At 56.5% G+C, this 25,450-nt stretch overlaps 2 protein-coding genes across 8 annotated transcripts in view; one reads left to right on the forward strand and one right to left on the reverse strand.

Annotated features, from left to right (window-relative positions):
- The first annotated feature begins 147 nt into the window (after positions 1-147).
- Positions 148-4,651, forward strand: LOC310742635 (ribosome biogenesis protein WDR12 homolog). 5 transcript variants are annotated; one of them, XM_083572066.1, is made up of 8 exons: positions 148-727; positions 1,128-1,371; positions 1,623-1,803; positions 1,894-2,000; positions 2,106-2,252; positions 2,405-2,485; positions 3,779-3,991; positions 4,221-4,651. In XM_083572066.1, exons 2-8 carry the CDS (start codon positions 1,144-1,146, stop codon positions 4,338-4,340), a joined length of 1,077 nt encoding a protein of 358 aa, XP_083428192.1. In that variant the 5' UTR covers positions 148-727; positions 1,128-1,143; the 3' UTR covers positions 4,341-4,651. The 5 variants fall into 5 exon arrangements, with proteins under 5 accessions (XP_083428192.1, XP_083428189.1, XP_083428191.1 ...); XM_083572063.1 differs by having other exon boundaries at positions 3,779-3,890; XM_083572065.1 differs by lacking the exon at positions 2,106-2,252 and having other exon boundaries at positions 3,779-3,890.
- A 1,101-nt stretch (positions 4,652-5,752) lies between these two features.
- Positions 5,753-25,450, reverse strand: part of LOC310742634 (maestro heat-like repeat family member 5) — a 45,503-nt gene continuing 25,805 nt past the window's right edge. Inside the window, exons 12-34 of one of the 3 annotated variants that reach the window (XM_083572061.1) lie at positions 25,301-25,380; positions 24,734-24,869; positions 22,458-22,553; positions 21,896-22,000; positions 20,765-20,900; positions 20,121-20,236; positions 18,738-18,878; positions 17,770-17,927; positions 17,506-17,641; positions 17,089-17,279; positions 16,180-16,317; positions 15,903-16,020; positions 15,493-15,636; positions 14,648-14,824; positions 13,873-14,028; positions 12,497-12,619; positions 10,799-10,901; positions 10,195-10,269; positions 9,223-9,316; positions 8,852-8,904; positions 8,307-8,456; positions 7,954-8,113; positions 5,753-6,828 (exon numbers count right to left, since the gene is read on the reverse strand). In XM_083572061.1, the coding sequence (XP_083428187.1) occupies positions 7,956-8,113; positions 8,307-8,456; positions 8,852-8,904; positions 9,223-9,316; positions 10,195-10,269; positions 10,799-10,901; positions 12,497-12,619; positions 13,873-14,028; positions 14,648-14,824; positions 15,493-15,636; positions 15,903-16,020; positions 16,180-16,317; positions 17,089-17,279; positions 17,506-17,641; positions 17,770-17,927; positions 18,738-18,878; positions 20,121-20,236; positions 20,765-20,900; positions 21,896-22,000; positions 22,458-22,553; positions 24,734-24,869; positions 25,301-25,380 (2,784 nt within the window). In that variant the 3' untranslated portion in view covers positions 5,753-6,828; positions 7,954-7,955. Of the gene's footprint in view, positions 6,829-7,953; positions 8,114-8,306; positions 8,457-8,851; positions 8,905-9,222; positions 9,317-10,194; positions 10,270-10,798; positions 10,902-12,496; positions 12,620-13,872; positions 14,029-14,647; positions 14,825-15,492; positions 15,637-15,902; positions 16,021-16,179; positions 16,318-17,088; positions 17,280-17,505; positions 17,642-17,769; positions 17,928-18,728; positions 18,879-20,120; positions 20,237-20,764; positions 20,901-21,895; positions 22,001-22,457; positions 22,554-24,733; positions 24,870-25,300; positions 25,381-25,450 lie in introns of all 3 variants that reach the window. The other 2 variants (XM_083572060.1, XM_083572062.1) reach the window with 2 other exon arrangements.

Raw genomic sequence — 25,450 nt, forward strand, 5'->3', positions numbered from 1 at the left:
CCTTGTACTTCGGTGATGCGGCTCCCGCAGCGCCCCCTCGCCGCCCAGTTCCACCTCCCGGCCAGAAGGAGGCGCAGCTACCAGCTTAAGCACCGCCCCCTCATGCTCGCGTCACGTGACAGCGACCCTCCGGCTGCCTCTGAGCCACTTCCGGCTCCGCCAGGACTGCGGCGCCGCCTTTGCTTCCGAATCTTCGCCCTTCGCGGCCTTTTTGCCGCGGTCCCGCTTCTCTTCCTGCTGGTGCAGCCGGGACTCGCCTCGCGCCCCTCGACCTCCCTTTTTCTGGGGGCGAGGAAAACAACAAGGCAGTTTAACCCGGAAGTCAGATGGAGGCGTCTCCTCTTCCTGTTTCTATCTCTGCGGGCCAAGGCGTCTCCGCTTCTTCTTCCGGGGCGTATCTCGGGATCCGGATGCTGAGGCGGGAGCGCCGCGGAGGTGCTTTCCCTCCTCCTCTCTGTGGCAGGAAGGAGGCCAGGAGGCGCCTGGCGCGAATAACGAAGAGCGACGGCGTCCCGGGGCCAAGGCGCGTTCTCTCCTGACGAGAAACTCCCAGCCAATCGCCTTTCGAAGAGGCGGCGCTGCTCCGCAAGGTCGAATCAGCGGCTGCGGCGCTTTCTTCGCCTCCAGCCAATGAGAGGAAATGGGACGCCTCCTGGGGGCGTGGCGGTGGGCGGTGGCGCGTCCGTTGCCAAGGCGACCGCTTGAAGGAGGCGCTCGAGGCGGGCAGGTGAGCCGAAAGGCGGTGATGGTCCCGTGACGTCATCCTCCCTCGCTCTCCCCAACGGAGCTGGGCTTGGAGGCTCCCTCTGCGGCTTGGCCCACCCTTCGGCGCCGCGTCCCGAGGCCGCGAGTTCCGCAGGCGAGCCTCCAAGCCCAGCGGCAGTTTATCTGCGCGGGAGAGGGCGTGAAGCGCAGCAGGCGGGACTCGGCTCTCCGTCCCCGTCTGACCTGCAAGAGCCTGGCTGGGGAGCGGACCGGACCCCTTGGAAGGGGCTGGGGGAGCGCGTGGCCCCGCATGGCTCCCCGCGCCAGGCCCCTTTGCCCCTGCGGCCGTGGGGTAGGGGGTGTTTCCCGCTGCCCCCCTGCCTCTGACCTCGAGCGCCCTCTTCCGCTCCCTCTCCCCCCAGGGATCTCCCGGGGCTCATGGCCCACCGGCGCCTGGCGGAGGCGCTGCAGGTCTCGCGGGACTTGGTGGTGAGCGGGTGCGGCAAGGACGGGGTGTGGCCGGCCGAAGGGGACTCCTGCTGCCCCAGCAGCCTGGCCTGCCTGCGGCAAGTGCCCCTTGGCAAGGATGCGCATGGAATCTACAGCCTCTGCTTTGCCCCGGGTGGGGGGCAGCTGGCAGCCGGCTTTGGCAACGGCTCTGTGCAGGTGAGCGGGGAGAGGGGGCAGCCCCCAAGTGGGTCCTGCAGACCTCGGCCAAAGGAAGATGCGGAAGGGGTTGGCCTGAGGGGCTCTTGCTGGCGGATTGAGGGTGAGGGGACCTCTGGGTGCCCCAAGGGGGCAATTGAGCCGCCCTGGGCTCCCCCCGCCTTAGCCCAGTGGGTGGAGAGACAGCCGAAACTTCCGCCCCCCTCTCTGCATGGGGCCCCATCTACCCTGCCCCCCTCTCCTTCCCCCAGCTGGTGGATGCCTCCAGGGGTTTGCCTGGCCCCTCCTTGTTCCCGGGGCACCGCACACGGCAAGCAGTCACTGCTCTGAAGTTCCACCGGGCGAAGCCAGGCCTGTTGCTGGCTGCCGGGGCGGATGGCACCATCTCCATCTACGACCTGCTCTCACACTACCCTCTGGCTTCCTGGACAGGTATGGTGGGGTCGGGTGGGGTGGGGTGGGGGCCTAGGCTGGGGGACCCCTGCTGCTGCCCTGGACCTCCCCTCTCCTTCTGCTCCCCAGAGACGGAGAACGAGATCAACGCCATGGACTTCTGCCGGGACGGAAGCTCCTTTGCCACAGCAGGCAAAGATCGCCATATCCGACTCTACGACAGCCACACCAACCAGGTGAGCCTGCAGTGCTGGTGGCCTGAGATCTGGAGATCTGCACCCTCTGGGTCCGTGGGATGCTCTTCATCCGCCTGCCTCTAACGCTTCTCTCCCACTCTGCAGCTCTTTCACATCATGCATGCCCCAGATTTCATGGCCGGGGATGAGTTCACACCCCTCAGTGGACACTCGCGGCGGATCTTTGCCTTGCGCTTCCACCCCACAGAGCTGCATCTCTTTCTGACGGGGGGCTGGGATAATTCTGTCAAGGTCAGTCCTCGGAAAGGCAATCTGTGTGCACGTGCAGTTCCTGACCTTCTCTTGCTGCTTTTCTGCACCTGTGGGGGGCAGTGGGGACCTGGCCTCTGCCTCCTGCATACAGGGGGATACACAGTTCACCCTTTTGCTCTTCCCTGTGCCAGGTGTGGGACAAGCGGGTGTCCAAAGGTGCAAGGAGTGTGATCAACGGGCCTCACATCTGTGGCCCCGGGATTGATGTGAAGGTGAGGAGCTGGAAGGAGGGGAGCCTCACTGGCTCATCACTTTTATCTAGTGGGGTTCTTATGGTCTAGATTTTTATTTATTTACTCATTGGACTTTTTGTCCAGGTTTCTCTCTCAAAAAAGCCCCGGGTGGCAGAACAGAAAAACTACAACAGAAAAACTTTAAAATATGTTTAAACAATCATACACTTTCACTGCTAAATAATATCAAGGTTGCCAGAAATGATGGAATTCAGGCATCAAGCGTCTGGGTGAACTGAGATGCTTTAACATCCTGCCTAAATGTCCATAAGGAGGAAAACAGGCGCACCTCACCAAGGATGGGGGCATTTCACAAGCAGGAAGCCGCTCTGGAGGTGGACTTATGGAGGGTCGGCACCAGTCAGGTACCCCCCCGCCTGCAGTCCCACCATCAGGACCTCCTCCTGCCAAGTGCAAGGTCTGAGGTGGTCCCTCTTGGAAGGGGGCATCCCTGAGGTCCTTCGACCCCAAGCCACTTTTTGCATGGTAGTTCTTGGTGCTTTTAGGATTGGTGACCAAGGGCTCCATTCGTTGAGCTGGTGGCCCCCTTCTGCACTCCGTGCAGCTTCCACACACCTTCAAGGGTGGCCCCACATGGAGCATATTGCAGTAGTCCAGGCGGGAGTTCCCTGCAACTACTGCAGTTGAGGAATAGCTGTGGCTGGCGGAGTCTTAGCCGGGTGCAAGCACTCCTCTCCACAGAGGCTGGTTGGCCTTCCAATGACTGGCATCATGATTAACTTTATTAACGTGTATTTATATAGCACCATCAATGCACATGGCTTTGCACATTTAAAACAAGAAATTGAACCCTCAAGAGTGCAATCTAAGAACTGCAGTCTAAGAATTGCGAGAAGGGCTGCTCAGCGACTGATCTCCTCATGTTGCTGTCTCTGGCGGAGGAGGGTTTCCTGCTTGTGGGTTTCCCTGTGGGGCATTTGGCTGGCTGCTGCCAGAAGAGGGACGAGCGGGCTCACTGGCCTGACGGACCAGGCTCGGCTTCTGCTCTTAGTTCCACTGAGAGGGAGGAGGGATGGCAGGGACGGGGGGGGGGGCAGCCTGTGCCGTTGGCCACTGTGAGAAAGGGGTGCTGGGCTTGCTGGGCCCTTTTGGCCTGGTCCAACAGGCTCTTCTCTTCCCAGAGAGAGGAGGCCACCAAAGAGGGCTTGGGCTGCATGCCTTGGGGGTGTGCCTGCACGTGCTTTTGAGCCAGGAAGCCCGGGAGGGAGACTCAGCGGAGTTGACTTGTGCCCTTCTCTCTTCCTCACGTAGGGAGACCAGGTCCTGACGGGCTCGTGGGTGCCCCGCAATGCCCTCCAGCTCTGGGACCTGCGCCTGTCTCGCCTGTGGCAAACCCTGCCCTTCCCCTGCAGCCCCACGCAGGGCGAGTTCCTCTACTCGGCCCAGTTTTGCATGGGAGACGTGGTGCTGGCTGGCGGCAGCGGGACCAGTGGGGCAAGCGCCATCCACACGGGCACAGGCCAGGTAAGAGGACCAGCAGCTCAGGCTCCTGCGCCTGCTGAGTCACGTTGCCGCCTCTGCTGGCAGCCCCACTCCCAGGGCTGAGAATGGAGACGGGCACATGCCCTGAACAGTCGCTTCTCTCCTGGGCTACTTCTGCCCCTGCTGGAGTGCCCCCTGCTGGACGGGGCCTGCCTGCCTCCTGCCAGGCTCCTTGCTGACCCCCCTCTTCTTCTTTCCCTCTTCCTGGCAGGTGGTCGGGGAGATTCTGCTGCCCAACAAGCCCGTCCATGTGGTGGCCTCTGCCCCCGGAAGCCAGGCTGTGGCTGTGGCTGGGGCAGGGGGCAACCTTCACTTGGCAGAGCTGCACTGAGTCTGGAAGGAAGAGGCAGAGCATCCTGCAGATGCCCAGCCCTGGAGTTCAGGGGCAGGGAAGCTGTCAGCCCCACGCTGCCACGGCCAGGGCGGCAGAGCCAAGCTGCTGCCTCTTGCCACAGGGGTGATGTGGGTGGGTGCCACCCCCTTTCCCCTCCTTGCCCTGCCCAGGCCCCCTGCCCTCCCTGCCTCAGTTTCCCTTGTTTGTTCTGCCTGAGGAGGGGGCTCCGCCTGGACCAGGGGATGCCTGGAGCAGAGGCTCTTCCCTCCTTCGGATCTGTGCAATAAAAGCTTCTTGCATCTGGAGAAGCGGCTGGCAGGATTTGTTTCATGGGTGGGTCAAGTGGATGGGACCCACAGCAAGGCTGGAGCAGGAGTCTGGGTGCGGCGCTTGCCTCAGCCAGCAGGGAGGGGTTGGCTAGCTGCAGGTTGGCTCAGCTTTTTGAGGACCCTGAAGCGCACATGGTGAAGTTTGTACGGTAGAATCCTGGCAAGACTTGAACCCCCCCTGCTCAAACCACCACCAGTTCATTTGTCGTAGAGCTAGCTGCTTTGACCAGCATCTGGAAGCGGCTACTGCCTCTGCACTTCTGACTTCACAAGGCCTTGTTTTGTGGCGGATGAAAAAACTCCTGAGTCTGCCGTCTTTCTGTCCCTGGCTCTGCAGTGGCCCAGCAGCCCTCCTCACTGACGGGGCTCCGTGAGCCCCCCTAGCCCAGGGAAGACAGCCACACGGTGCTGCCTCTCAGGTCAGAGGCATCTGGGGGGCCTGTGCAGGCAGGGGCGGCTCCATCAGGCAGTGGGGTGATGGGCGTAAAGCGCCTGCCGGCATCTAGTTAGTGGCAAAACTGCCTCTCTGCTTGCTAAGTCTCTTTGGAGTCGGGGGGGGCAGGGGTCCCTCTCCCACCAACCACAAAGCTCCCTGGATATGTCCTCCTGGCACCACCTTTTGGGCGGTGCCCCCCCAACCCAGAAGGCAAACACCTATGCAAAGAGATTTGGATGGGTGTTCATTTCCTGGGCTTTTTTTGGGGGGGTGTCCCCAGTTGGGCATTCCAGCAAAGAGGAAATGCACCTTTTCCTGCTTCCAAAAGGGGGGAGGCAGTGGAAGCTGCCCTAGCCCAGCTTGTTTGGAGACTTCCCTGTTGTTGGAGCCATTGAAACATTATGGGGTGGTGGCTCTGCTGTCAGAAGCAGGGTCTGGGACTCCAAGGCAGGAGGTGAGCTGCTGGGGAGGGTCTTTGAGTCCCAGCTAGGAAGGAGGGGGCAGAGGAGGGGGTCCCTTGGCGCTGCTGTGGCCAGGCTTTCCGGGTGCCCCTCAGGCAGGGTCTCCCGCAAATGGTTCTGGGGAAGCAGTCCTGGCCAGGCTCACCTGCCCTGTGGTGGAGAAATGGCCGCTGCCCAGCCAGATTCGTGCATATTGATTTATTTTTAACATTTGGATCTTGCCTCGCAGTCCCAGGGAACCCTCAACCCAACTCACAGAGCAACTTCAAACTCAGGTCCTGCCAGGCCACCAAACCGTTCATTGCCCTGTGTGCCAGTCAGACGCTGTCCAGTATTGGGGGGGGGAAGCTTCAGGGCAGGCCACTCTTGTGGGTGGGGGCTGGCAATGGCACTGTGAGTTCTACACAGCAGCTGGGTCCCCCAAAGCCTCTTCCCTCTCCTGCTGCTCTTAGATCCGGCGCTGCAGCTGGGCCTGGCGGCCTTCCTGGTGCCAAAGGCTGCCCACTTCTGGACTACTGCTGAAGTCTAGGCCAGTGCTTTGGCTGGGCCTGCCCTCCTCAGTCCTTGCCCACAATCCTTCAGGCCTGCGATGTCCATGTGGAGTCGTCTCTTAAGAATTCCCTGCCAGATTTGTTTTCAGAGGCTCGTTCCTTTTGCGATTCGGGGAGGGTCTCTGGGAAGCAGTGCAGGGAGAGGGATGCCCGCATCCTGCCCACTGCACCCAGGAGGCTCCCCCCCCCAAAAGCTGTGAATGCAGCAGCCCTCTGTGGTGGTGCTTTCGTGCAGGAGTTGCTGGTGCCACTGGGAAGGAGACCTGCGTTCCAGAGGAGTAGGAGGCAGCTCCCACAGCAGCTTGATCCATGAGGGCTCAGTGCAGAACTGGCAAAGCCCTCTTCTGCTCCAAATGCGTTTCCCAAGTATGGAAGATGTAGGTCCATGGTAAGAAGTCCCACTTCTGTGCCCTTTGAGCCTTCTCTGACTGGCGTAAGGGAAGGGGCTCCTTTCAGAGCCTGGCCCGGCCGGTCACCCAGCTGGTACGTGAGGGTGCTGGGTGGGCGCCTACAGTCCAAGAGGGTCCATGAAGTCACAATAGACCAAGGGCAGTGGCAGGAGCCTGGCCTTGACTCTGGCGCATCATGGAGCAGCCCTGCTGTCACCTGCGGATGGCAGCAGCCAGGGCCCTTGGGGGGGTCCTTGGAGCACAAGGTGGGGGCCCCCCTCTGCAGCAGGTGCCTCCAAGCACACCATTTGCAAGCAGCCTGAAAAAGGCAGAGAGATGTCAGGACCTGGGCTGCGTACTACTACAACAACTTTATTCTTTTTACCCTGCCACTCCCCCACCCCCCATGGTGCTGAAAGAGGGCTGGTGTGGGCATGCACTGGGGCTGCATCAAGGGATGGGAATTTCGGACCAAGTGCTTTGGCCATATGGTCGACACCCCGTCTGGGGACGCTGGGAAAAGCTTGTGCCTTTTTCTCCTGCCTGAGGCCCTTGACTGTCATGCACTGGCTGAACACCCTCCATCAGTTGCAAACCTAAAGGTTAAACATGGGCCCCAGTCTGTTCAGAGGGGCTGAGGCTGAAGGGGGAAGCAGGTGGGCAATGAATATCAGGAGCTGCTTAAAATATCAGTCATTTTGGTTTCAGTCAGCTGCTGCAACTGGAAATATTCTGCATTCCCCATTTCTAAATAGAAGAGCCTTCTGCTAATTTCTTTGGCTAGACTCCTTGGCGGAAGGAGGGAAGGTCGGCTGGCTCTGTTTAGATGCTGGTTTTAACCTTTAAAGCCCTATACGGCCTAGGACCCTCGTACCTATGGGACTGCCTCTCCTGGTATGTCCCATGGAGGACCTTACGGTCTTCAAACAAAAACATCTTGGAGGTCCCAGGCCACAGGGAGGTTAGGCTGGCCTCAACCAGAGACAGGGCCTTTTCGGCCATGGCCCCAATATGGTGGAACGCTCTGTCACAAGAGACTAGGGCCCTGCGGGACTTGACATCTTTCCACAGGGCCTGCAAGACAGAGCTGTTCCACCAGGCCTTTGACCAGGACACACCTGACCCCCTCCTTTGGCAATCCTCACAGAACTCTAGCCCAATGGTTGCCATTAATCTGATTTGAATTGATTTTATAATGAAATGATTTTAGAATGTTGTATCATTTTTACTGTTAGCCGCTCTGAGCCCGGCTTCGGCTGGGGAGGGCGGGATATAAATAAATTATTATTATTATTATTATTATTATTATTATTATTATTATTATTATTATTCTGCTCTGACGTGGCATGGCTCCTTTGGGTGCTCTTTGCCCACAGGTGCCCCAATGTCATCAGTCCAGGGAAGGCCCAGCACACTTGGCCTAGAGACTGTCCTAAAGCGATACCTTTATGGTCGACCGTCCACCTGGCTCAGGTGGGCACCTGCATGCGGAGGGCTCTGCTTCCTCCCACCACTGGCGGTCCTTCTGGAAGGAGTGGAGATCCCAGCCGGGGCCTCAGCTGAATGCCTTCGGTCTCCTCGGCTGGACTCGGTGGGCTGCTTCCCTGTAATGGGGCAAAGAGGGCAGCATTGGCATGAAGAGCCCCCTTGACCATCCTGTGTTCTGGGAGAAGGAGTAAGGAAGACTGGAACCCAAAGCAAGCAAGGGCCGCTTGAACACTGTCCTCTGGCCCTCCCTGCCCTGGAGGCTGAGGCATCTCTGAGCCAGCCCCCAACCCCCCCCCCCGCCAGCAATACCTCGCTGGGTGATGCTGCGCTTGGCTCTCCTGGGACTTTCCAAGCCCAGAAATGCCGTCCCTTCCAGCAGTGGGGGGCGTGGCGTTGGCGATTCTGGTGGCAGCAACATTGGGCTGGGCGCTCTGCTGTCACACTCGCTGAGCAGTTTCCCTTTGGGGTGTGAGAGTGAGAGAGACCCAAGGGGTTAACCTCAGCCTGTCCACTTCCCAGCACTTCTAGCCACACAGCAGCTCAGCTTTCCCCCAGCCAGGCAGCCACTCCCACATTGCCTCATTAGGGAGACCCCCCCCCCAAGGTGATGGTGAGCAGAGCAGGACTTGGGTCTGGGCCCAATCCACCTACTCCGCAGAAGCCTCTTGCCCTCTTGAAAAGGGGACAGAGGAGAGCGCCATGTGCCTGGTGGTCACTATCCTGCAAAGAAGCAACCAGGGCTGTTACAAAGGGAGGAGGGGTGAGTCTGGGTTCTTTCTAGGCCTGTGACTGTGCCAAGGAAGGGATGGAATCCCGCAGAAGAGGCTGCTGAACCTGAGCTGGCTGTGTCTCACCTGCAGAGCTGCCCTTGGTCTCTGGAGTGCTCTTCTCTCCAGCACCTGACAGCCTGGAGGGGAGGAAGGGTAGATGGCACTTCAGTCTTTGCTTCTCCAGGCACCTTTCCCATCCTCTGGCTTCTTGCGGACGGCTGGTCCTGTGGCCCTGGTCAGCCTCGCTCCTCCCTCCACTGGCCTTGTGTCCCTGGCCTTGCACCCATTCATCTGCCCCCCTTGCTCCCTTGCCCAGGCACCCCCACTACACATCCTGCTCATCCCTTGGCACCACTAATGTCTCCTCCACTTTCCCCCGAACACTCCCCATTCTGTTGGCCAAGGTGTCTTTGGCGCCTGAGGGCACCCACCCACCCGCCTGCCTCACAGCTCACCTCCGCTTCACTGACAGCTTCTGCAAAACCACCCGGTACGTTTTTGCAAAGTGCACCATGATGGGATCTGGGCTGGACTCAAACTCCTGGAAAACTAGAGCAAAGCAGGTGTGCTGGTCACAAGGCGGTTCCAACAAGGCCTGGCTGCCACCAATCACGGTGATGTTGCTCACCCTGGCTAGGATTGCAGTCCTATAGAAACCCATGGAGAAGGTCAGCCTCACAAAGCCCTCGCTCTGGACACAGGCCTGGGAGCAGGAGCAGCACCAGCCACCGGAGAACCCCTTCCACAACCCTCACGGTGGCCTCTGGGTTGCACAGGGAGGCAGAGGCTGCTTGATCCTCCACTGCCTCCCTCCAGTGGAGCTTTCACAGCGGATCCATGGGGCTAGGCATTGAGGGGGCCCATCCTGACTCTCAGCTGCTACTGAGGTGGCCAGAGGGACTCGGGTTCTGTGGTTGCCCCGTCTGGCTCTTGGGGCAGGAGGCAGAGCCCTGGCCGTCTAACCCCAAACCAGCTACAGGGGCTTTCCTTCCCCTGGAGATGGAGATGGGGTGGGGGGCATCAGATGCTGCTGCCCTGCAGCCCCACCATCCTCTAGCCCAGAGGATGGGAGCTGTGAGCCCAACAACATCTACGGCATTTCTAAGTCGTTTGACTTTTAAAAGTCCCTCAATCACATGAAAAAATACAAGATAAAGATAACAAAGCAGAAACACAACGTCATACCAACCAGTGAAACATGACTATAAAAGCAGAGAGAAGATGGACTGCAGGAACAACAGGGTCAAATCTGACGGGTCAGGGAGAGACGGGACACACAAGAAAGAGGCCTCCGCAAGACGCCTGAAGCGATGGGTTGTTTCATGCCTGGTGGAGGGGGCGGGCATTGCCTCTGTAGCTCTGGGCCTGCACCAGAAGGTCTTCCTCCCCAAAGTGCGCAAAGCGGAAGGGCACCCCTCCCCCCTTACCTTTGTTCAGGTAGACAATGTCCTCCTGCTCAAGGTTTTTTGACAGCTCAGAGCTGTAGTAGTTGAGAGTGTGACCTACACAAAGAGGAACACGAGGCAGTTTGGGCTGCTTCTCCAAGGACTTGCAAGCGGAGAGATCTACAAGCCCAAACCCGCACCCAAGTCTGAAGGCACCATTTCAAATGCAAAGGCTTATTCATCCTTGTGCGGCTCATTCACAGATTAAGGCAATAAACATTGGGAAAGGGGTCTCAGAAAGAGGGGAGGCCATGTCAGTGGAGGTGAGGCAATGTCAGGAGGCCTGAGGCTCCCGCTGGCCCTGATTCTGCTCCCCCCCCCCCGGTGGGGGTGAAGGCAAGAGCCCACCCACTGCCTGTCTCCTGGGCTCCTTCTTACTGGCCGGGCTGTCACCCCAGGGATGCATCACCACACATCCTGCAGGGAGTCCAGCACACTGCATTGTGCTCCCTTTCTTCAGCCACAAACTAATGTCAAATAGTGAAGGTTTATGGGGGCACTTGGGCATCCAGCTGCATTGGCAGAAGTGCTAACTCAGAATAGGCCTATTTCCCAGAAGGGGAGAGGAGCATTGCTCTCTGCTCACCTGTGAATCTGGCGGCTGCATGACTTATTTCTACCTGGGGGTGATGGAGGTATCCCAAGGCCTGGGATATAAAAACGTGGATGTCATCGTGGTGGTTCCTCATCTGCAGAGACAGAAAAGGCTGGCATGGATTGCGGAGGCTGCTTTGATTCCTCCTCGATTTTGAGTCTGTTCCTACAGGCAGGTTAACCTGCCCTCTGATCCGCGGGCAAAGGGGGATATATACATTTAATAAAGAATGATTATTGACAAGCCTTTGCTGCTCCTTAAGCAAGCAGCGCAACCAAGGTGGAAACACAACAAGGGCCTTTTCAGGATGTGGCCCCTTGGTGCTGCAGCCCCAGCAGCCAGGTGCACCTTTAGGGAGACTGGCTGGCCATTTGCAGGGCCTGGGGAAGCAGAGACTCCCAAGCAAGCAGCTCTTTTCTCTCCCTGGTGAGAGGCAGGGCTGGGCCTACTGCATCACACAAGGGAAGCCCTGGCCCTGCAGATGTTGCTGAACTACAACTCCCATCAGCCCCACCAAACATGGCCAACGCCAGGGAGGATGGGAATTTTAGCTCAGCGGCATCTCGAGGGCCAGCGGTCCCCCACACCAGTCCCAAAATCTGTGCCAGAGATGCTCTGGTGTGGCTGTGTCCTTGAATTGGCCTCCTAATCTGGACTCAAACCCCCCCTCCTTGCTGGGGCCAGAGGCTCCCCGTTCCCAGTTGCCTGCCTGGTCCAAGTGTCCTGGGATGATGATGATGATGGTAATTTATATACCACCCTATACCCGGAGGTCTCAGGGCAGTTCACATAAAAGATCAACATAAAAACCACAATATATATAATTAAAATAAAAACAACCCAATAACACCCCTCCAAAAACAGGCACATTTTAAAAGGGCATAGGATGTCAATCAATTCAACCAAAGGCCTGCTTAAAAAGGAACACTTTTGCCTGGAGCCTAAAGGTGTATAATGAAGGCACCAGGCGAACTTTCCTGGGGAGAGCATTCCACAGACAGGGAGCCACTGCAGAGAAGGCCCTGTTCTCATAAATGAAGAGGGGCAGCTTGGAAATCAAACAGATAAATGACAGGCAGAGCCACATCTGACAGCAGGGGTGCCAACCTCAATAAAATATGGGTGGGGGGCAGGAAAGTCCCGTCCTGCATAATCAACCACATGACATGGTGCACCCAAACCATTTGAATGGCAATGCCCATTAACTTTGGGAAGGCCCAGCACCCTCAAATAGTTTCGGGGGGCGAAGACCCCTCAGCCCCTAGGAATTGGTTCCTATGCCCAACAGCACAGCTTGCCAAGCTCTTAATCTGGAAACCTCCTGTTATCTGGGTGGGAGCACCTGTGGGAAGGGAAGGGTCCTTTTTCTCTCCTGTGTTTGTCCTTTGCAAGAAAAAGAGCAGCTGCCCTCCAGCCCCAAAGCTGTGCATCTCCTTCGCTCACAGCAGCAGAAGACTGTGGCTCTGGAGGCCAATTCAAGGATGCGGACGCACTGGGGGCAGCTTCAGAGACATCGACAGGGAGGAAATAAAAAAGGCTGGGAAGCTGAGAGGGGGCTGCTGAGCATGATGGGGGTCATTATGGAGGATGAGAAAAATGTGGCCGGATGGGGGCATGGAGACACATGAATGCCAATAATTTTGTATCTATCTCTGAAGAACCAAACCTCAGACCCGGTGCCCCACTGACCAGGTATTTCCACACATTCACCACGCAGTTCCGGGAGTCATCCCAGGCCAGGCTCCGGAACATCAGCTTCAGGTGGGCCCACCCGAGGAAGACCCCGCAGTGCAGGAGGGTCAATTTGCAGCTCTGCAAGCAGAGGGAAAGCCAGGGGGTCACCCAGGGAGGAGGAGAGGCAGCTGCACTTGATCCAAAGAGACGCTCCAGAGGACGGCTCCCCCCACTTTGCCAGCAGCCGGTATCTCCTTCCCTCTCTGCTCCCCTCCCTGTTGGCTGCCCAGATTCAGGCTGCTTGGTCAGGAGAACTGCTAGGAAGAAAGAGCGCTAGCTCACCATGGCCAAGTCACCAGCCCAGGACTGTCCGCACGGACCAGCAGCTCTCTCCGAGGTTTCAGGTAGTGGCCTTAGCAGAAACTGCTGGGAGGCAGCAGGGATTGAGTCTGGGACCCTCTGGGTGGGGGCTGCCCTGTGGAGTGGTGCCCATTTCCCTCAGCCCAAAGGGAGATTCCAGCTGGATCTACATTGATGCTCTAAACGTCTTAAATTAAAACGTTCTATAAAGCTTAATAGGAGTTTCCCATTGTCACGAATATCTGACAGATATTGAGTGAATCCAGAAAATGATTAGAGTGAAAGGAGAGTAAAGTCAAGATAGAAGAAGAGATTAAAGAAATAATGAAATGCGTTTAAGCTAGATGGAAAAATAAAGTAGTGTAACAAGAATGGCTGGAAGTCAAGTCACTTGGTGGGTGTCCGTGAGGTGTGTAGGTATGATGATATGTACAGTATGTTTAGTCGTTTAGTCGTGTCCGACTCTTCGTGACCCCATGGACAAGAGCATGCCAGGCACTCCTGTCTTCTGTGTACAGTATAGGTAGGTAGTATATAGAGTAATGTAGGTATGTTTTATGTTATGAAAATAAGGTAGTGTGTTGTGTATGTGTATTGCGTAAATGTATATGTATGTGTTTTATATGTTAATAATTTTTTTAAAAAAAGGAGTTTCCCATTGTCAGAGGCTTGCTGCTCTGCATCACCCTCTGGTGTCATATTTTAATAATGCATTATTAAATGACAAGTGTCAATCAGTCCTCGACTGCTCACGATGTAAGGGGAGCAGTTTCCCAAAAGCTGCCTTTCGGTGAGTCAGACTATCAAGTCTGCCTAGCTCAGTGCTGCCCACACTGACAGGCAGCAATGGCTCTCCTGGCTCCAGGCAGGGGTCTTGCTCAGCCTTCCCTGCAGATGCTGCCAGGCAAAGCATCTTCTGCATGCAAAGCAGGTGTCCATGGCCCCAAAGCGCTGGCCTTGCCAGTGTGCTGGGCCTGCAGATCTGAGGAAAGGGCTGGGCTCCCTCCCTCGGGGGCACTGAGGCTACTTGCCATGGCTACTGTGCCGTCTCGGTCCTTCAGGTGGAGCAGCAGAGAAAGGAGGCTGTAGAGGACTTCCTTCCTCAGGAGAGGCTTGTCTGCTTCTTTGGCCTTCATCACCAGCTGCCCAAACAGGGAGATGGATGCTGCACGGACGGGGCCTCGCTCCTGGGAGGGGGAACACCAAGGCGGACAAGAGGCACCCAGGTCAGGGCCAGGACAGCTGCGCAACACAGGGTGGAGATACAGGAAGGTGGGTCGGGGGGGCACTGGGTGACAGGTGCTTCTCGCCCCCCAGCTCTTGGGGCACTGTGCCTTCTCCAGCGCTGTTTAACCGGTGGCCACTGGGATCGGGGTGGAGGAGAAATGCATTTTGGCTTGCACCTGAAGCCAAATCAATCAAATCCACACTTTCTAAAGCAATGTGAGAACAGAACCATCCTTTGAAGTTCACATATATTCAAATTATGTGATGCAATTCTCCAACCAATGTTTTCAAAATGCATACTTTGGGCAAAAGTGTGCACAAAAATGAAGATATTAGTGAAAACAGCATTTGAACCTGTCCAGGCACTCAGGGGAAAGCGTCTCTGCCTCCAGGCTCCCTTCTCTGCCCTCAATTGGGTGTCTAAGCAGCAGCAAAGGCCAGTGGCCAGAGGAGAAGAGGCAGGCCCACCCCCTCCCTGGAGGCCAGGGACCCTCATGGCTGACCCTGACCCTCGAGGCGCTGGCTGCCTGGCCTTGTGCCTTTGCAAACATCCTCCTTCCCCAAACGTCCCCCACTCACATCTTCAAAAAAGGAGCGCACATTAAGGGCTAGGTCCATGCAGAGGGGCCCGATCCCCTGGCCGTCCATCTCGTAGATGGCAGTCATGATGTCCTGCAGGCCCTGCAGGATGTCTTGTTCGTGGCCACTGAAGACGGAGCCAATCAGGGTGGGCAGCTCCTCACGGAGAACCTTGACCTGGGGGGGGGGGAGAGAGAGGGTGGAGGGGCTGGGGGGGCTCAGCATCCGCCACTCACACCAGCCTCATCTGTGAGGGGTGTCAAGCACCCCCCTTGCTCAGACAGCCTCCCAACTGCTTCTTCTCCCACCCCAGCTTTGTCCTGACCAGAAGTATTTATTGCCTTGGCAGAGCACCAAAATGCGGGTAGGGAGGAGAGTGAGCGAAGGCAGGGAGACCCCCACCCACCAGGGGCCGGGTGAGGCAGGAAGCAAAGGCTTTGAAGGAGCGGAGGAGGTTTTTGGGGGAGTCCTGCTGACTCCTGATCTGAGAGGGTTTTCCTGGCTAAAAGCTGAACTCCCCCCCCCCGTGCCCCCAGAGTCTGCTGCAGCTGCGCTGGCAAGAGGCTGGCAGGACACTGGCTGCTCCTTCTCCCTGGTGCTTGTTCAGGATCTCCCTTTGGCCTGGGGGTTAGGGGCAAAGGGGCTGGAACTGCTTGGCCACCCCCTCTTGGAAGAGGCTACCTCCTCCCTCCCTCCCTCCAGGAGGCTGTGTCCCAGAGGGAGCCTCACCTGAGCTGAGCACGAGGGGCCCAAATGGAAGCCCTGTTGTGGGGGGCAGAGCATGAGGCCGCTCTCCAGCCCCTGGGGCCCTCCAAGCTCCAGCTGCTTCCTGGGGCCCCCCTCACCTTTGCCGGCTGGAAGACAAAGCTGCCAAGCCCCTTCAGGCACAGCTCCTTGATGATGGGGTTGGCGGCTGCTGATCCTTCCTCCAGGTGGTCTCGGAGGCTGAACCGGTTCATCATCTTGACAGCGGATGGGCTTTTGAGGAACTGAGAGGCAGGAGGGAAGGCTGAGCGGAAGGACCCCCAAGCCCTGATGGGACCCCCTCCTACAGAGACGCCAAGAGGCAGCCTGAGAGGAGGCGAGAAACGACTCAGTGAAGCCCCCCCCCCCACTTGCCCTGGGCTCCAGGGCCATCCTTGCGAGAAACCCCTTTCCCCAGCCCTCCGCTTGCCCTGACCACTCAGGGCTTCTGAGGGGTGGGAGGAAGAATCCAGCTGGCAGCTGCCCCTCTGACCCCCTGGCACCGCCTCACCTCGATGACGAGAGCCAGCGCAGTCATCTTTTTCATCTCGTCCTCCTCGCTGTTGAGGATGAGCGCCGCTTCCCCAAAGATGCCGGGGATCTGGGGGCTGTCGCACTCGGTCATGGCCCTGCTCAGGCGACAAGTGGAGAAGGCAGGATGTCTGGGGAGGGCCAAAGTGGGGAGGAGGAGCAAAGGCAGCGGAGAAGGGGAGCCGGGGAGCCGAGGTGGACCTGCACCCCCCAGGAAGGAGGCCTGGGAAGAGCTGCCTGGCAGGGCTTTCCCTCACCTGGCCATTAGGCGAGTGCCTTGCAAGAAGCGATCCGGGGTGCTCAGCACCATCCATCCCTGCTGGAACTCAATGCAGGCATAGACGGCCCAGTCTCCAGCCACAGAGAAGAGGTTCTTCATGATCTCTACCGAAGTTCTGCAAGGGACCACCAGGAGTCAGAGCTCCCCAGAACTCCCCCAAACTCTCCTCCCGCAAGATACTGCCTTGGGGCTGGCTCTGTGATGAGGCAGAGAGGCAGGTGCCTCAGGCGGCAGGGGCTGAGGGGAGGGGACTGCGAGGGCCACATCGCCTGCCCTGTAGCCGCCATGCTAGCCTTCGGCCCTCAAGTGCGTGGGAGATGCTGTCCTTTCACCAGCACTGGAGTGAGATCCGCCTGCCAATCCAACGGGCATCTGTATGTGCCTGGGGGGAAGGTACCACCTTGCCCTTCACCTCATGCAGCAAAATGTCTTGAGAGCCAGCTCTGCTGCCCCATTTCTGAGCAGAATGTGGCAGGAAGAGAAAGCCAGAAGCCTCCTCCAGGCACCAGTGAACTCCATCTGTGCCACTCCTGCCTGCGGCTCCCAAGTCCAAAGGAAGAGGCTTCTTCCCATTTTTAGGAGACGCTGCATTTAGCAACGACTTGAGAACAGGACTCAAAGGCCCCTCCTTCCCCGCTTTCCGCACAAAGAGCCCCAACCCACTTGTTGCATCAGCTCTTTCCTGCCAGCTGGAGGGGGCGGCCTCCATGGAGCAGGCAGAAGGACCTCCTGTCATGCTGCACCACACAGGCCGCCCTGCCTGCATCCCCCCCAGTTCTTCCTGCTGCAGGGCAGGACCCTCCCTGCCCCCCCCCACAACAGACGCACACCACTTCCTGCTGGGGACCAGCCTGGCCAACTTTCCCTTACAGATCCTGTCAGGTACCTCTGGAAGCTGAGGGCGCTGGTGTTTTCTCTGAGGAGGATTTCCTGCCTGACTTTCAAAGAGTCGGGCAAGTCCAGCTGCATCACATACAGGACCTGCTTGAGCAACGGGATGAACAACTGCAGGTGCATCTCTGCCAAGGCCTTGCGGTATCCTGGGATGTGGAAGGTCTCGTAGATGACGTTCATGGCCTGGAGAAGAGGAGCGCCAGGCACTTGTCCTCACTGGGCCTCTGCACCCAGCAGCTTATTCTTCTGGAACATGCCATGTCCCTTCAAGGCCATTCACGCCACTGTCGCCTGTCTCCAAGTGCCAGTGCTCACACCCAAGAGAGAGGGAGGGGCCCTCTGCCTAGAGAAGACCAGCTTCCCACCCGCCAGTCAGTGGGACACAGCCAGGCCAGGCCCCGTTACTCACAGCCAGAGACATGGTGGCACTTTCTTCGTTGCTCTCCAGGGGATCTTTGACCTGAAGGTGCTTCAGCAGGAGCTGCAGGACTTGGATGGCCACCTGGGGGCCAGAAGCCATCACTGTCCAGAGCTCGTTGGCGTGCCTGTGAAGTCAGCCCCGCGGGATGCAGGATCAGTCAGCGGCTTCCCCTGGGAGGAGCAGCAGCAGGGAGCAGAGCATGGCTGTGGGGGGCAGCCTAGCCACGGTTACCCAGAGAATCAAGCAGCCTACCTGTTGACAGGTATTGAGAAGGACAGGCAGCTCCGCATCACCTCCTCCATGTGGTAAGGGACCATGAAGGCCAAGGCCCTCAGCACCACCTTCCGGGTCCAGCAGGAGTGCTGGCGCTGCTGCAGACACAGGTAGATGGCACCAACGATGTCTTTCACCTGGGAGAAGAGAAGCGCTGAAGGCGGCCCAGCAGAGCTTCTGCCCTGTGAAGTGTGGCCCAAACCCAGGTGCCCCTTGGGCTCTCAGGGGAGGAGTCAGGCCAAGGCTCCTTGTTCTGGCCAGCGCCAGAGATGTTTGGGTGCAAATGCTCTTTGGTTTATGTGGGACCTCAACACACACACTCCGTTTTTGGCTTTTGTGTCTCAGTGGGGTTCATCATTTGCAAAGGGAAGGCAGCTCTAGCTCCTCAGTTGGAGTCACGGAGCCAGCAGGGTGGAGCAGAGGCTCCCAGGCTGAGGGACTCTTCTGACCATTAGCTCCAGGCTATCTGAAAAGGGGAATCCCCTCACGCAAACCTGCCTGAGCTCTGAGGTCTCCAGGGGAGGTCCTTCTGTTGGTCCCACCTCCCTCCCTGGCATGCTTGGTGGGGAGGCAGGACAGGCCTTCTTGGTGGTTGCGGCTCCCAGGCAATTTTAGAACTCCCTCCCCAGAGAAGCCAGACTGGCTCCCTCCTTGTTGTGCTTCTGCCAGCAGGTGAAGACCTTCTTGTTCCAACAGGCTTTGGGGGACTGACTGCTTTTAATGAAAGGGCTGGTGCCATGCTGCTTTTATTGTAATTACTTGCATGGTTTTAAAAGACTTTATATATGCATAGAGTTTTACTTCTATCAGTGTTCTGCATTCTGATGACTGACTTTTCTATATTTTTAGCTGTTCTTGGTTTTATCTGCAAGCTGTCTTGAGTCCCACCAGGGGAAAAGGTGGAGTATAAAGAAATCTAGAATGATAGTCATAATCACCCTTTCCACCTTCATTGCATGGTTCTTCAGAACGGCATTGAGCACTTCCTCTGCAGCCTGCAGCAGCTCAGGGTTGGAGCCTCTCAGATTATCCAGAACGGAGAGCAGGAAGTTTGTCAGCTGAGACGGGAACAGGTGGTCCTCACAGTGCTGCAAAGAGCAGGGGGAGAGTAAAAGGTAAAATGGTGGGCCGGACCCACCAGGAACCCTCCCTGCTCTGGAAGCGTCCTGGGTTCAACCCCAGCAGCATCTCCAGGTGAGAGGACCAGGGAGTAGCAAATGAAAGATCGCAGGACAGACCACAGTGAGCCTGAGGGACCGCAATGCCCAGCCTGGCATAAAGGCAGCCTCTTTGGGGCCTTCTTTCAGAAGCAAACAGCTCATGGTGGACGCCTTTTCCTTGCCACCCTTTGCTCTCATTTTAAACATCCCATAAAAAACGCATAATTGTTCCCTTCTTAAAAGCCTAGATCTACATCCCCTTGGGAAGGCAGTGAGAGTACGGCTGCTCTGCAGGTATGAGGCTGTGTGAGCAGAGGTGGATTTAGGGGAGCACAGCCGCTGGGTGAAGAGTCTTGGGGGTGCTGCAGGAGAATGAAAGGCAAGAAGTGGTGTGGGGAGCCGAATTTTGGTGTCGCACAGGTCCATGACTGGTGGGAGATGCTGTGTGGTTGTCCACATGGTCAGAAGGACCAAGCAGAACCTTCTTGTTCTGGGCAAATCTTGGCCAGGCTGGAGTATTATTATATCAGAGATCATAGTCCAGAAAATCTGGAGGTGCCTGCCCATCAGCTGCTCCACGTGAACCCCCACCCTGACCCTCACAAGGACAAAACGATGGTTTTGCTGCAGGCAAGTGCCAGGCCCCTCTCCCCACATCACCACCAGGGATCCATGCCATTGGGGTGGGGCTGGCATGGGATTCAGTTGGAGCCCATGCACAGAGGCCCAGGGGTATGGAGCCTGTGGGGGGCACTTGGGACCTCGTGAGGCCATTTCCATTGCTGAGAGTGAGGTGCAGGGCACCTGCAGGGCACCACCTGAACCTGGCTTGTGGCGTTAGGCCCTCCCTCCTCCCATCATGTCCAACATTTTTTGTGGTCTTTAATGCTGGCTTTGCACCCCTGCTGTCACCACCATGACCCACTCTCATGGCTCCACAGGGGGTGGCATGGGTTTGTGTGTCTGTGCCCGGTCCCTGCTCTGCTGTGCAGGGGGCAACGCATCCTGAGAGGCCCCCTGCTGCTTTTGCAGAGGCCCCTGAGAGCTGCTGCCAACACACTTTCTAGGGCTGGGGGAATTGTCTGGGTGACACGCAGAGCTGGATTCTGAAACCAGCTGCCATGGCTGAGCTGTTTGTCGCTCTGTGCGCCAGGGGACTTGTCACCATACCATGGCCATGTGCCAGCTGCTCTCTGGAATCAGAAAAGAAAAGCCATCCTCTTCCTGGGACCTCGAGTACCTCCTCACTGACCACCTCATCCTCTTCTGCTTGCTCTTCTTCAGCGCTGTTGAAGGAACAGAGGGAAAAGGAGGAGACCACTCTGGGCAGCAGCGACTTCAGCATTTGCCAGAAGCTGCATATTGAAGATGCCAGGCAGGCACACCCTTGCAGGGAGGGACTTCCACAATTTAGGGGCCGCCACACAGAACACCCTCTCCCAGGCCAAACCTCCAGCTTCTGCAGGTGGAGGAACTACCAAGAGGGCTCCCTCCACGCAACATCTCGGAAGGAGGCAGCCTTCCAGGTATTTGGGGCCTGAGTCATTTAGTGCCCTAAACACCAATGTAAATGTGGATTGGACCCAAATGATGGCCTTTAAGAAATCAGTCTGACACGGCTGACACCCCTCACCCCCTGCAGGTGCGATGGGCAACTGTGGCCTCTGGCTCACTCACTATCTGGGCACAGCAGCAAAGAATCACAGAATTGTAGCATTGGCAGCAATGCCAAGGGCAATCTAGCCCAGTCCCCTGCAGTTCAGGAAGCACAGCTAAAAAGATGTGGTGGCGGCGGCAGATCCCCCATGTCTTACCTTGCCGACGCAGCAGGACCTCATAGAGGCAACTGACTCCTTGCACCGCAAAGGAACTGATACGCTGCACCGGATCATTGCACAGAGTAATCAGGACAGCTGTCAGATGAGCCAACTTGCAGAATTCCCCTGAGAACTGATTTACAGAAGGGAAGGGAAGGAGCTGCTGGCAAGGCACCCTCCGGGCTTCAAGGTGGTCTGCCTGCTGTTGTGCATGGACTGGGATGCCCACTGCGGCGACCCAAACGCCACAGGACACATGTCTGGAAGCAGCTTGGGCAGGATCAATGCTCAGGAGAAATGCCAGGGGAGTCTGAGTGTGTCTGCTTGAGGGGAGCATTGACCTCCCCCCTCCACAAACCCATGCAGAGTCCAAAGAGGCCTTCATGGATTCTACCAACGCCCTGAGTCATCATCATCATCATCATCTTCACCACCACCACCACCACCATCTTATTATTATTAATTCAAATTATAAACCACCCTTTATCCAAAGATCCCAGGGCAGTGTACAATATTAAGAACTTAATTTACACAGCATAATAAATAATAATAATACAGAGCATAATAAAACACAGCATGATAATAAAATAATCATAATAGCACCCACCCACATGTAACAGGCCATAGATTGCTTAATGGCGAAGGCCTGGATAAAGAGGACATGTAAAGACATCCAATGATGTTGCCAGGTGAGCCTCTCAGGGGGGAGCATTCCACAGTTGGGGAGCCACCACAGAAAAGTCCAGTCCTGGTCGTGCAAGAGAGCTAACTCTCCTGAACGCCCAAAGTGTTGGAAGTTTGTCTGGATGCTACAGCCACCGCTGTGGAAACATCTTCTGCAATTCCCCACTGAAGGGGGGCAGAAGAGTCCTCAGGCCACGCGGGGCTGGAGCAAACAGCCCAGCACCATCCTGGGCCTGTTTTCCTCCCTAGGGAGCCAAGGTTTCCTCTGCCCCTCTCTGCCAGGCGCTGCGATGGGCTCCAGGGGGCACCGTGCCATATGTGGACAAAGGGGGCAATGAGGAGGGGGCTCAGCTGCCCCAGGGCTGTCCCTGCTGGGCTTCTGGCCGGGAGCGTGTGAGGAAGAGAGGCCTATTCTGGGCCCAAGGAGACTTTGCCGATACTCACGTCGGAGTGGAAATTTGTAGCGACGAATTTCAAGAGCTTCATGGCTGTCTCCACAGCATTCTCTCGCACATGGTTGACTTTTGCCTTCATCCAGGGCTCCATGAGCTGGAAGACAAAGGGGAAACTCAGGAAATGTGTCCTGGCTGAAGTCTGGGACTGAAGTTGAGGGTTGCAGACAGCACTTCTCTTCCGTCAGATTTTGCAGAATTAGCAGGACCAATAATTGGGTGTGTGTTTGTTCCTGTTAGCATATTAGCAGTCACCTCTGCATCTTGGAAAACAAATGATTTATGTCACTAAACATGTCTCTGAACACCCCCTGCCCCCCTTCAGAGATCTGCTTGGCATCCTGTGATGTGTGGCCTGAGAGGAGAGAGCCTGAGAACTACGAGAGGTGCCAGAGCTCCTTCCGCTGCCCCCTCTCTAGGTGCACACCCCCAGCATTGGGGCCCAGGGAGGCGGGCAGGTGAGGGGCTCTGGCACCAGCTCCCATGCTGATGAGCACGCAAAGGATCATGCTGCTTGCCTCACCGCCATTGCATTCCTTTGCATTCAGTCATACCTCCATCATGTGCTCCAGCTCACTTGGGCTTCGGTTTTCCAGCAGCAGGGCCTGCAACATCTCTTCAAAGCTGCTGATGGTCTGGAAGTAGAGCCCCTGGAGCAGAAAGAGGCAGCTGCCATTAACCTTGCACAGCCCAACAGAAAAGAGGCATGGGGGCTGTCTCTCTCTGTGTGTGATCTACCTACCTACCTACCCCTTGCTAAGAGTTTGTGGGGTACAAGACATCCTAAATCCCTGGATACTATAACAGAATGAATCAGGCTTGGGGGAGTTAAACTGTTCCAGGCACTGAACCCCTGGATAAAGTGGTTATGTTAACAATACAAGCCAGGCCAAATTGGTCATCGCTTCCTGAGTGTGGGTCATTCAGGAAATAAAGCCCAGAGAGGTAGTTAGCAGGGGACATAAGGCCAGAGTTGTGATGTGCTGACAAAGCCTGTGACAACTGTAGGAAGGAGTCAGAGAGCAGGGCTGATTTCTGTTTTGGATCCAAAGCTATTGCGCCTATTGGAGAAGCAAGACCTCTGGAGCTCAGGTTGTGTACATGGGTAAATGAACCATATATCATAAAGATAGAAGGGGAAGAAATGGAGGCAGTAAGAGATTTTACTTTCTTGGTTGGGTTCCATAATCACTGCAGATGGTGACAGCAGACACGAAATTAAAAGACGCCTGCTTCTTGGGGAAAAAGCAATGATAAACCTAGACAGCATCTTAAAAAGCAGAGACATCACCTTGCCAACAAAGGTCTGTATAGTTAAAGCTATGGTTGTCCCAGTATGTATGTATGTATGTATGTATGTATCGCCGAAAAACTGATACTTTTGTATTATGGTGCTGGAGGAGACTCTTGAGAGTCCCATGGACTGCAAGAAGATCAAACCAATCCATTCTGAAGGAAATCAGCCCTGGAAGGACAGATCCTGAAGCTGAGGCTCCAATACTTTGGCACCTCATGAGAAGATAAGACTCCCTGAAAAAGTCCCTGATGCTGGGAAAGATGGAGGGCACAAGGAGAAGGGGATGACAGAGGACGAGATGGTTGGACAGTGTTCTCGAAGCTACCAGCATGAGTTTGACCAAACTGCGGGAAGCAGTGGAAGACAGGAATGCCTGGCATGCTCTGGTCCATGGGGTCACAAAGAGTCAGACACAACTAAATGACTAAACAACAACAACAAATCATAAAGACTCCATAGACTTAGCTGCGCCTCATTTCCAAAAGGAAACACAAGCCTTGTATAAGCCTCAGGAGCCTGGAGTCTCACACCAGAGAGATAAAAAAGCCTGGCTGACACCCAACCCCCTTGCCACATGGGGTTGGGGCCTGGTCATTATCCCAAGAAGTCATTTCTCTGCCTGGACTAGCCAGAGTAGAGGAGGAAAAGGTAAGGGGCGTCTGGGTTTTGGCTCCTTTCTGCCAGCTCTTTGACTACGGAGGGCTAGATAGCTGGCGCAGGCCTCTCCCCACCCAATAAGCAAACTGCAGCTCCATGCCACCCACAAAGCAGCCATATCGAGACCATTCTGCACAGAGAAGGAGCTTCTCAATTCACTGATGGAGCCTGGAGCAGTTTCGTGTGCTCTGGTGTTGGTGGCGGATGGGTGGGCGTGAGGGTGGAGATGGGGGGGCCAGCATAGCTCCCCATGTTTCCTGTCCTGCACCCATGAGGAGCCCTTGAAATGAAGATTGATCCAAATGACAAGTTCTAAAATGTCAGCCAAGATGCTTCCAGGGCCGCATCCAGAGGGTGCTGTCAGAGGGCCCCGTTCCTGTGTGGGGAGAGATCTGCTCCTTCAGCACAAGCACTTTCATCCATTTGGCTGGTGGCCACTGCCAGACAACTACTGACAAGTTTTAAACAGTAAAATGCAGCTAAAAGCAATTGGTACAAAGAGAAAACAAGCCGACCAGCACAAAAACATCACAAAACCACCCCAAGCCAGCACAAGGTCAAAACCCACCAGGGTCAAAAGCCAGGCAGCTCAAGGAGCTGCAATTCCAGCCCAAGAGGCCAGGCAAGGCAGAGCCTGGGGGTCGCACCCCATAAGCACCTGGGGCATGACTGCCAGAAGAGCACCATGCTCAGCCCTGGGAATGCAATGGCAGCAGCCAATGGGAAGTGGAGGCATGCAAACAGACATGCATAAATTTGCATGCACAGTTGGTTGGGATTTGCCAGATCTCTCATCTGCTCATTGTAAATTCCAGGGAAGTTCTCATCCGGAAACTATGTTGCAATGCAAGTGAGATGGCAAAGGGAAGGGCTCACTTTGACACTGGCTGCCTGCTCATCTGCCGCAATTTGCCCTTCCAGGAGCTCCAAGGGGGCCAAGCAAAACATGCTTTGGAAGGAAGCACAGAGGAGGCTGGTCTTCTTCTCTGCCTCAAGGGGAGGCTTCAGTTTGCTGAGGAAAAAGAAACACACCTGAGATTAATCTGCGGCAGCAAATGGTGAAATGATGGTTGTGCTCAAGTCGATTGAGTCACATCCTTCGATTCACATCCACATCAGTCCGACAAAGGCACCTTGGGGCTCCTAAGCACCCTGCAGCTGCAGTCAAGGATGGTAGCAAGGGAGGGAACCCCTCAGCTCTGAGGACACGTGCCTGGCATGTAGAAGGCTTGATCTCCAGCATCTTCCCTCAGAGGTTGCCAGGGGCCCCTCCCCTCTGCCTGAGCCCATGCAGAAGCTGCTTGGGCTACTGTCTGGGCCAGTCACACAGGCAGGTTCACCGGTCTCTGAGGAGGGGCCCACTCAACACATCCCCCCTTCCACTCTCAGTCAGGGGAGCAGCTCTGAATTTTAACACCCCCCCCAGCATCGTTCTGCCCCTACCTGAGTTGTGTCACGATGTACATGGCGTCTTGGCGCACGGTGTCCGTCAGGGCATGGATGGGCTCTCTCTCAATCAGCACCTGCCAGTCATTGCAGGGACACAGTGTGAGTGGCATCCCTGAGCATGGCAGGCACCCTGGCAGGCAGACC

This window comes from Podarcis filfolensis (genome assembly GCF_964270895.1).
Source record: "Podarcis filfolensis genome assembly, chromosome: 9".
Lineage (NCBI taxonomy): Eukaryota > Metazoa > Chordata > Lepidosauria > Squamata > Lacertidae > Podarcis > Podarcis filfolensis.

What these genes read in the sequence shown, in the direction of transcription:
- LOC310742635 (XM_083572063.1), top strand. Translation starts at nt 1,144, where the DNA reads ATGGCCCACCGGCGCCTGGCGGAGGCGCTGCAGGTCTCGCGGGACTTG. An exon ending in GCTGGGATAATTCTGTCAAG is followed by an intron (nt 2,253 to 2,404) that starts GTCAGTCCTCGG and finishes TCCCTGTGCCAG; the next exon opens with GTGTGGGACAAGCGGGTGTC. An exon ending in CCCCTGCAGCCCCACGCAGG is followed by an intron (nt 3,891 to 4,220) that starts GCGAGTTCCTCT and finishes TCTTCCTGGCAG; the next exon opens with GTGGTCGGGGAGATTCTGCT.